The sequence below is a fragment of the Adiantum capillus-veneris genome, chromosome 18 (genome assembly GCF_014529385.1).
Source record: "Adiantum capillus-veneris isolate H3 chromosome 18, ASM1452938v2, whole genome shotgun sequence".
Taxonomy (NCBI): domain Eukaryota; kingdom Viridiplantae; phylum Streptophyta; class Polypodiopsida; order Polypodiales; family Pteridaceae; genus Adiantum; species Adiantum capillus-veneris.
In genome coordinates this window covers 122,963,901-122,974,352 of record NC_140948.1, presented here as the reverse complement: position 1 = coordinate 122,974,352, position 10,452 = coordinate 122,963,901, and the positions used below count along the sequence as shown (strand labels likewise).

General features: G+C 43.5%; 2 protein-coding genes across 2 annotated transcripts; both read left to right on the top strand.

Annotated features, from left to right (window-relative positions):
* Window positions 1-414: 414 nt before the first annotated feature.
* On the top strand, window positions 415-2,400 carry LOC147436343 (uncharacterized). The gene has a single exon (XM_086489264.1). The coding sequence runs from the start codon at window positions 1,169-1,171 to the stop codon at window positions 1,874-1,876; it is 708 nt and encodes a 235-aa protein (XP_086345390.1). The 5' UTR covers window positions 415-1,168; the 3' UTR covers window positions 1,877-2,400.
* A 141-nt stretch (window positions 2,401-2,541) lies between these two features.
* On the top strand, window positions 2,542-9,200 carry LOC147436342 (uncharacterized). The gene is made up of 2 exons (XM_086489265.1): window positions 2,542-3,382; window positions 4,147-9,200. Exon 2 carries the CDS (start codon window positions 4,216-4,218, stop codon window positions 4,780-4,782), a length of 567 nt encoding a protein of 188 aa, XP_086345391.1. The 5' UTR covers window positions 2,542-3,382; window positions 4,147-4,215; the 3' UTR covers window positions 4,783-9,200.
* Window positions 9,201-10,452: the final 1,252 nt, after the last annotated feature.

The following is a 10,452-nucleotide window of genomic DNA, read 5'->3' as shown; positions in this document are numbered from 1 at the left end:
TAGAGGACTTCGTGCTCTTCGATTGAGGCTATAGATCACCCAAATCGGAGTTCGGATGAAGAAGTTATGATCAAAAGAGTGGACTGCTGTCTACTAGGTCAAAAAACGATTGCGTTTTTTGAGAGAAAGAGAGAGAGAGAGAGTATAGCAAAAACAAAAAAAGACGTTTTATCATTACATCCACGACAACCGTCAATTGTTGAGAGGAGGCAAAAAAAAAGAAGAAGTTATATCATTACATCGAGGACTAGCTCATCAACTGCTGAAATTCCTCTCTCTCTCTCTCTCTCTCAAAAATAGCTCAATTTACTTGAGCATCACATTGACAAATGTCCAGGTTGATCACAAAACTGCTCAATGATTAAAGTAATCCATAACCTTGTAAAGTTCATTGCAGAACCAGTATACAAAGTTTGAGAACTCATTAACTTGTAAGGCATCCATGAAACTTCCAGTTGTCAAATCATAAGAATGACCATTCAGTCGAAGAGACTGAAGCCCCTTCTCTTCCCTCCACTCTTCCTTCTTCTCTTCTGCAGCCGGAGCAGCATAACCACCGCCTCCGCCCCTATACAGCTTTCTTGTCTCGTCTGATGAAGCTCTCTACGTCAATATTCATGCTTCTGCCGAGCAGGGCGTCTCCTCGTAGCAAGAGGAGGAGGAGGAGGAGGGGTCGATCTTGGGCAGACGAAAAGGACAAACTTTCACAGGTGATGCGTCTGGGCAAGCACTGGAATAGCGTGCTAAGGGGCTCCGTGGCTGTCGCCAACTTCCTGAAGAGTCCCTGGTTAGTTATGTCGACGTATGACACATCCAGCCATGATCGCTCGCAACTGGCGGCTCATGCAACGACCACGGGCTCCCTCGAGAGGCAGGTTCCTGTGATGCCGCCCTCGTTACTTGATGGTTGCAGCACCGGGTCTATACCTTTTGTGATAGCCTTTTCTATAACCACGATGAAAACCACTTCCATATCTTCCTGTGGCAGGCAGTGGAGGCCTCATGTGCTGCTTGATCTCGTCTAGTGGGAAATATGTTGTCGCTGTCTTCAACCCTGTCTCAGGCTTCCACAAGATACTCCCTCCACCTCTCTGTGGTGATCTCCTTTTTTTCAGGTAGGGGCTTTTGTGGTGAAGACACATGTCCTTCCTGCCCTTGGTTTAAGTAAATGGCTGTAGATGATTATGATCCTGAGTGCTACCACATCCTGCTTTCTCGATGCCGCAAATTTATTGATGACAGTTCGAGTCATCTATACATGGAGGTTTTTGACTCCAAGTCAGGGATTTGGAAAGATGCATCCTTTCCTATATTTCAGAAGTGGCGGGGGAACGTGTGGGACGGAAATTTCTTTTTCCTTGCAAGAGATGATGTGCGCTGTCTTCCTACAAATCTTGTAGCTTATCATGCAGCAAGTGGTGTGTGGAGCATGCAACCTGTGCAAATGTTGCGTGATGTGACTGATGAGGATGAGTGCTACCAGGATTTTTTGGTCCACAAGTATGGGGGGCGACTGTATTTTGCCTTAGAGATGTGGCCGGAACGCTATGGATATCGAATTTGGGAGGTCAGAAAGGCTGGCTCGGAAGCTGCTGAGTGGGTTGAGGCTGCATGCACTCCCCGATACATGTCAACAGCGATTGACAAGAGGATAGAATGCACTGGACTCGAGGTCCTAGCAATTGGGAGCTGCTTTTTTTTTGTCTGCTATGATAAAGGCGGCACCTCACTGAAATTGAGGCCACTTGGCAAAAGATTCATGGTTCTTCCTCCCCTCAAAGGAATGGCGTCCGGGCTACACAAGTGTTGTCTCAGTTCGGCAACCAAGTGCAAGCGCTCGCATCTGAAAGGGTGTGCACATGAGCATAACAATTAGCCGCTGTGGGTGTGTTTGCTTATGAGGCATGAAGATTCCAGCCACAGCGTGAAACGCTTGAAAGTAGGACTCAGCACATAGTTGAACGCAACGGCAAGGGTTTTGCTCATTATGGATAAAATCAAGTTGCAAAGTTGCCCACCATGTTTGCAAAGTCCCTGGCGTTTCTCACCTGCTTTTTCGGCAGCGGGTGTGGAAGTGAAGGGCATACGTCATGTGCGTAGCCTTTGATGCAAGATTGTGCACTTCAGCCCTTCTTGCATGCTTTCTTGGATTGGTGGCTTTTAGATATTATTGTGTGAGGTGCCATCTTTGAACTAACCCGAAATGCTCGCATGTGAGGTTGGCTGTTACGTTGGATCTATCATGTGGAGGTTTTTTGGTTGTATTTAGCCTCTTCTTAGTATTTAGCTTTAGGATTTAAGAATTTGAAGCTGTTGTGGAGTTTGATTTCTAGGATCTTTGGGAGTCTTATCCTTGTGAGAAAAGTTTTAGTCATGTAAGCTACTTTAACTTATTTTGCCGATGCCTTTTTTAATAGCATTTTTAAGTGAAAAAATGTTTTGTTTATCTAGTTTTATTTAGTTTTGGTTGTTTCTTGTGTCCTTTGCTTTTGTATTTTTGTGAGTACTGTTTTATCCCCTCTTATAATTCGTAAGTTTAGACTGTTATGATCTTATGAAGGTATATGGATCTATCAAGTCTATATGCTTTCATCCGGGCCTTGAAGAGTTAAATTCAATAAAATTTTTTTGTCAAGTATATAAGAAATGAGATTAGATCTTGTGTTAAATGGATATCGATGTACCCCGTTGCAATTAAGAACTTGGTACGCCTGAATATCCGCATCCGATCATATTTGTTTGAAGCGGCTACTTCTGTTATTTGTGTTTTATTTGCATCCCTTGAACCAGGTTCAGAATATCTGCAAGGAACGTGGAAGAAGGTTGTCCAGGTTCCACTGAAGAAGTTGTTTTCTTGAAGGTAGGCTGTGTGCTCGAGAAAAGATGTGGTGGCTATAAATTTCTATTCCTGGATGATCCACGAACTACCTCGGTGGAAACTGTTGTAACTGTTTGCTTTTACTGATATTACATGCAAGCTAAACACGTGATCCACCATGGTGGATGTTGCCAGGGATGTTTGATTAGATTTTCATGACAAGGAATTAGTCTGTGGCAATATTAGGTGGTTTATCCACGACAAAGGCCACAAGCTATGGAGTTTCAGCTGGAGCAATTTCCCTGTCTGACCTCACTGATGGCCTTGTGCTTGTTACCTAGTTACCCACTTTTCATCCTCGAACTCCCAACATGTGCTGTGTAAAGTTTCTACAAGAGCTGTTTGTTCCTAAAGGTGGCCTCCTTGCGATATGTATACTAGATTGTAGTCTGTTATGGTGATATAATAAATGGGGACTCAGCCTTGATCTCTGAAGGAGCATGGAATTTGATCGGAAGCTGACCACCATTCTCGAAGCAGCCAAGGCGAATGATGTGGAGAAAGGTAAGGTGCATTAGGTCCTGGCAATGGGCTTAAGCCAGGCTTGTGTGTGTTGCATAGATTGTACAATGACATGAATTACGCATGAAGGTACGGCCCCAGCGGGGAATTTGTTGGTGATGTCTGGTCTATCTTCTAATTGAGACAATGCATCTGCTTAATTTTGGATTATGCCATTGCCTGAGATATACATACATACACACGCACACACAGACACACACTTAAATATATACTCACACCAGGGCCCTAAATAAACTTAACCTAACCTATAAGTGGATTTTTTTTTTGAGACTCAAAACACACTAAAACCTCCCATAATTGAAGGTTTTTTAACCCCTGTAAATCATGATTTTCAAGTTAATTTGTAAGATTGAAAGGCTGGGTTACACTGAACCTAGATTTTTTTGAGCCGTGCTACACACCACTTATCCTTGTGTACACCTCTTGCCACAAGATTGGGCCAATGACAAGGAAAATGCAAGTTGTTGAGGAAATAATCACCGATTAAGACAGTCCTACCTAACCTATCCTAGTTCCAAGTGCTCAAGTTCTTTGAGGTTTTTGATGAGTTTCAAGCTGAAAGACAAGGGACATAATGCCAAAAATTCCCTTGTTTTACTTAGGAAGTCAATCATTTATAAGGCAAAAGAGAAGCTTTATAAGAACCCCTTGAAGTGAGCTATACTTTGAGCTCATGGCTGTAGATCAGGGTGTGGATGTTTTTTACTTGGTGAGCCTTATAACTTTTTTCACTTTCTGGATCGTAGAGTGAGCCACTTGGCTCAAGATCAACCATTCGATAATTGAAATCTGGGTCGTTCGTAGAAAAGCAGACGATGGAGAAATTTAAATTGAGCACGAGACATCCTCAGATGCGAAAGGAAACGCGATGCAGCAAGATGGAAGGGGGCACCAAGCGCCATAAGCAGGTGGGGATTAAAGTCGATCTGATTCAACGCCCATCTGCCATCAACAGTGCGGCAGAACCATCGCATCTGCCGACACGGAATCGAACCATGCCTCCAAATCTTTGCTCATCTCGTGCCAGCTGGAATGTCGTCACTTGGGAGTGCATTGATTGCGGGATTTGCCCAATAGGGACAGGGCAAGAAACCTCTGGGCTGTTTGCAGATTGCAGGGCCACGAAGCTCTTAGCTGTTTTCAGCAGATGCAAAGAGAGGGATGGGATCGCCTATGCTTCTATCTTGAAGGCATATGGCATTATGCAAGATGCTGGAATGGGCAAAAGAATTCACGATGATAGTGTTAGTCAGGAACCGTTGGAAAAACACTATGTACTTGGCACTGCCTTGGCATGTATGCAAAATGTGATGCACTTGAGAAAGCGCAAAAACTGCTTGAGGATCTTACTGTTTGCAGTGGTGTCTCTTGGAATGCATTGATTGCAGGATATGCGCAACAGGAGCAGGGCTAGAAAGCTCTAGGTTGTGAATCACCTATGCATGCATCTGGATGGCATGTGGCTCTACCCAAGGTGCTGATATGGGCTCTTCCATGTTGTCTCTTGGAATGCTCTAATCGCGGGATATGCCCAACAGTGGAAGGGCCAGGAAGCTTTGGGCTGTTTTCAGTAGATGCAAAGAGAGGGCAACTCTCCAAATGCAATCATTTATGCTTCTATCTTGAAGGTATGTGGCATTATGCAAGATGCTCAAATGTACAAAAGAATTCACGATGATAGTTTTAGTCAGGGACCGTTGCAAAAAAACTACGTACTTGGCACTGCCTTGGCATGTATGCCAAATGTGGTGCACTTGAGAAAGTGCAAAAAGTGCTTACTGTTTGGAGCGGCGTCTCTTGGAATGCATTGATTGCAAGATACGCACAACAGGAGTAGGGCTAGAAATCTCTAGGTTGTGAATCATCTATGCATGGATCTTGAAGGCATGTGGCTCTACCGAAGGTGCTGATATGGGCTCTTCCATGTTTTCTCTCAGAATGCTCTGATCGCGGGATATGCCCAACGGTGGAAGGGCTAGGAAGCTCTGGGCTGTTTTCAGCAGATGCAAAGAGAGGGCAAGTCTCCAAATGCAATCATCTATGCTTCTATTTTGGAGGCATGTGACATTATGCAAGATGCTGATATGGGCAAAAGAATTGACGGTGTATTGTTAGTGAGGGACCGTTGGAAAAAAACTACGTAATTGGCACTACCACTGTTTGGAGCGGCGTTTCTTGGAATGCATTGATTGCAGGATATGCACAACAAGAGCAGGGCTAGAAAGCTCACCTATGCATGCATGTTAAAGGCATGTGGATCTACCCAAGGTGCTGATATGGGCTCTTCCATGTCATCTCTTGGAATGCTCTGATCGTGGGATATGCCCAACAATGGCGGGGCAGGAAGCTCTGGGCTGTTTTCAGCAGATGCAAAGAGAGGGCAGCTCTCTAAATGCAACCTACGCTTCTATCTTGAAGGCATGTAGCATTGAGCTCCTGATGCAATGACCTACACGTGCAGCTTGAAGGCATCTGGCATCATGCAAGATGTTGGTATGGGCAAAAGAGTTCACGGGGGGCTTGACATAAAACGTCGTGCTTGGCACTGTCTTGGTTGACATGTATGCCAAATGTGGTGTATTTCTTAAAGCACAAAAAGTGCTTGACGAGCTTCCATGTCGTCTCTTAGAATACTCTGATCGCAGGATATGCTAACAGTGGCAGGGTCGGGAATCTCTGGCCCGTTTTGCATGGCCAGGAGCCTCGCAAGAAAAACAAGAGTAGCGTTGTTTTTTACTTGTGCTTGCGTTGATACTTCTCCCTCGTTCTAACGGTCTGTAGAGAGCTGGCCACCAAAGCACAGGAAGTGCTTGACGAGCTTCCATAGCATTGAGCTCCTGTTGCAATGACCTACACGTGCAGCTTGAAGGCATCTGGCATCATGCAAGATGTTGGTATGGGCAAAAGAGTTCACGGGGAGCTTGACATAAAACGTCGTGCTTGGCACTGTCTTGGTTGACATGTATGCCAAATGTGGTGTATTTCTTAAAGCACAAAAAGTGCTTGACGAGCTTCCATGTCGTCTCTTAGAATACTCTGATCGCAGGATATGCTAACAGTGGCAGGGTCGGGAATCTCTGGCCCGTTTTGCATGGCCAGGAGCCTCGCAAGAAAAACAAGAGTAGCGTTGTTTTTTACTTGTGCTTGCGTTGATACTTCTCCCTCGTTCTAACGGTCTGTAGAGAGCTGGCCACCAAAGCACAGGAAGTGCTTGACGAGCTTCCATATCATTTCTTGGAATACTCTGATTGCAGGATATGCCCAACAGTGGCAGGGCCAGGAAGCTCTGGGCGGTCTTCAGCAGATGCAAAGAGAGGGCAGCTCTCCAAAGGCAATCACATCATGCAAGATGTTGGTATGGGCAAAAGAGTTCACGGTGATATTGTTAGTCAAGGGCTGTTGACATAAAATGTCATGCTTGGTACTGCCTTGGTTGACAAATGTGTAGTTCATAAAGCACAAAAAGTGCTTGACAAGCTTCCATGTCATCTGTTGGAATACTCTGATCGCGGGATATGCCTAACAGTAGCAGGGCCAGGAAGGTCTGGGCTGTTTTCAGCAAATACAAAGAGAGGGCAGCTCTTCAAGGACTGTTGCAAAAAATGTCCTGCTTGGCAATGACTTGATCCACAAACATCTGTTTTCTCTGGCAACACCACCAAGCAAGCAGCAATAAAGGCTACACAAGCAAAAATGGAGAGCAAGAGAATGAGTCTTTCTTTTGTGAGCTCACTTAAAGACTGTGCTAAGCAGAAGGTTTTGCACCAAGACTGTAGGGTTCATGTTGATATTCCGATAGTGGGTTACTTCAAAAGAATGCATACTGAGGGAAAATGTTGGTCAGTATGTAAAGTGCGGTGCACCTGTTAGTGCGCAGCAAGTCTTACGAGCTTTTTGTGCGGAATGTCGTCTTGTGGAACGCACTGATTGCAGGATATGCTCAACAGAGACACAATCACCTATGCATGCATTTTGAGGATGCTTGTAGTGTTTTCAACCGACCCTAAGGTAAAGATGTTGTAATATGGGAGTCATGATGACAGGCTATCTGGAGATTGGAGTAAGCAAAGAAGTCTTAAACTTAATGCACGATTTACAAGATGGTGGAGTTGTTGAATCGAATCACATTAGGTTTTTTCTCTCAAAGCATACTCTACTCTAGTTGCACTGGATGAGGGGAGGTTGATCCATTGTACTGCATTGGAAACTGGTTGCAAGCTAGATGTGTACGTGGGAAGCGCATTAATCAACATGTATTCCAAATGTGGGAGTCTTCTTAATGCTTGCAAGATGTTCCCCCTCTGCCTGCACCCCCAACCTACTTCTTCAGGTCCAAGCTCCCCGACATATACATACCTGACCATCCAAAATGTCGACGAGCTAGACATTTTGGACGTGCCAAGAAGCGGATGTGGAACCCCTTGGTTTTGGTCTAGGATTCACGGTAAAAAGAGAGACAATATATTGAAGATGGCAGGACTGGGCATGCCATATGGGCTATGAGGTTCCTCACGAAAAACCTGGGAAGGAAGGACAGCTGAAGCACAGCGAGTCTTTTTCAGCAATGACAGATGTTTTCGAGATGTCTTTCAATACAGACTTGGAGAGTCTTCCATTGTTGGTACCCCTTCTTCAAGACTATTGTAAGGGTCAAAGTGAGTGTGCGCCTTGGGAGCAGAATGGGAAGGAGCACAGAGAGTCAAATTGGGCGAGCTATATTGAGCCTGTACACCCGGTGTTAATGAGAGGGGATGGAAAGCCTGCACCATCAGAAATACATGCCGAAAGCATTCAATGACATTGTGAGGCAAAATCTTGTCATACAAGCTCTGATCTGTAATGCCTTATTCTGAGGTAAAATTGCACCCATGATGTGCATTTTCTACGGTCCGTGCGGAACAGGGAAAACCTCCTGCGCTCATATTTTTGCAGCAACATGGTCAGTATGTATGTCAAGTGTGGTGCCTATCGGTGTGCAACAAGTCTTTGACGAGCTTACTCTGCGGGATGCTATCTTGTGGATTGTAGGATATGCCCAACCAAGACAGGGCTAGGAAGCTATGGGCTGTGTTTCAGCAGATGTGTAGCGAGGGCCTATCTCTAGACACAATCACCTACACGTCATCTTAAAGCCATGTGCATTGTGGCTCCATGCAAGATGCTGACATAGACTCTGAGGCTATTGAAAAGAGATGTTGTGCTCATCACTACCTTGGTCGATGTGTATGACAAATGTGGTGCACTTGAGAAAGCACAAATAGTGCTTGAGAGATTTTTGTTTGGAACAATGGCTCTTGGAATGCATTGCTATTGCAAAAAACTTATGTGATTCGCAACGCCTTGGTCGATATGTATGCCGAATAATGTGGTACAAGCACAAAAAGTGCTTGAGGAGCTTTTTATCCGGAATGTCGTCTCTTGGAATGAATTGATTGCAGGATGCTTGTAACAGGAGCATGCTAGAAAGCTCAAGGCTATTTTTAGTGGATGCAAAGCTAGGGATGAGCCACTCAACCTAGTACGTGGAATGCTATGTGGCATTCATAGGTGATGAAAGGTGGCAACATTTGTGGTATGCAAGGTGTAAGAGCCCTTCCCCACTAGAGTGTGTGAGTAGCATCATTAGGAGTTCACATAGGCATAAAATGGAAGTAGGTTTAAACCCTAACAAGCCCATACCTTGTACAAAAATCGACTCTCAAGTTAAGCCAACGAACCTCTTGTGTACATCTCTATAACAATTCACTACACACTTGTGTATTTATCTTCTCATATCAATAGAAATACACTCCTTCCACTACATGTCGTCTGCGTGTGCGTCTCTTGGTATCAGAGCCATGTCTCATGTTTTTACCAATTAATTAACTTGGTTATTAAATCACAACTAATCATGTCTTAATCTTGTTCTATGTGGTATCAAACCTCTCGTGTATGAAATTAGATTTCACAAGATTACTATTGAAGGCTACTTGCTTTGAGTAATTTAATCTCTATCCATCGAAGCTATTGCCGCTTTCTTGAATCCTTACTATAAGGCAAGGTTGCATGGTTGCATCGTCAGAAGATGTGAAGGCCGTCGTCGATGTTTGGAGAGTTAAGCCACAAGCACTAATTCTTGATAAGTCCTTGCACAAATTCTCGTAGAAACTCCTGCAAAGACTCCTACCTTCCGGTGATGGTTCAAGTAAATTTCGATGGTATTTTTAAATAGATCTGTCTAAAGTGACCAAGTCTCTTGCACATCTCCCATTAGAAAACGAAAGAATCCAAACCTTATGCTCAATGGCAAATACCACAATTAAAACCCGAACAAGTCTATCAACATAAATATCTACTTAATCTTTTTGCATCAACTGTATATCTAGATAATAGATCAGCTACATCCATCCCTTTTGATAATCAAATGCATTTTATAAAATTCAAATATTGAGATCCTCCACTATGACAAAGCTGAAGCTCTTAAAAAAGGCTATCACTTTGCTCATCTTGGATGTATACAAATAGGTGTAAATCTCGTGTTTTGAGTAGGACTAGTTGTCACGTGTCTAGTTACGATTTTAGATACAAGGCACAAGAATCTACAAGACCAATTTCTGGAAGGAATTGAAAGTAATTTTGCAGATGGTCTAGGTTTTTTGCAAGTGCGTTTGAATTACAATGTTTCATTAGAAGATCCCTATTTTGGGTAAGCACTTACACTTGCAATAAGATTATTCGTTATGATCTAAACCACCTAACACCTAATATAGAGATAGCATTCTCTATTTTAGGAAGAGCATCCAATTTTGGTCTGCCAACAATCTATTAAGGTAAACTAACAGCAAGTGAGAAAAAAGATCATTAAGGACCAATCATCATTATGCGTTTTGATGATCATTCTCAAATGTTGAGATGTTATCAGATTGCTTGGTTGAAATTAAAGCTACCATAAAATTGGGCCGTAGATACTCAGGCTACTCTTAAGTCAAAAATTGTAAATAAGGTTATTGATATAAATAATATAGATTTATTCAATTATGTGATTAGTTCTCAAAAGCCACTAGTATGTTCTA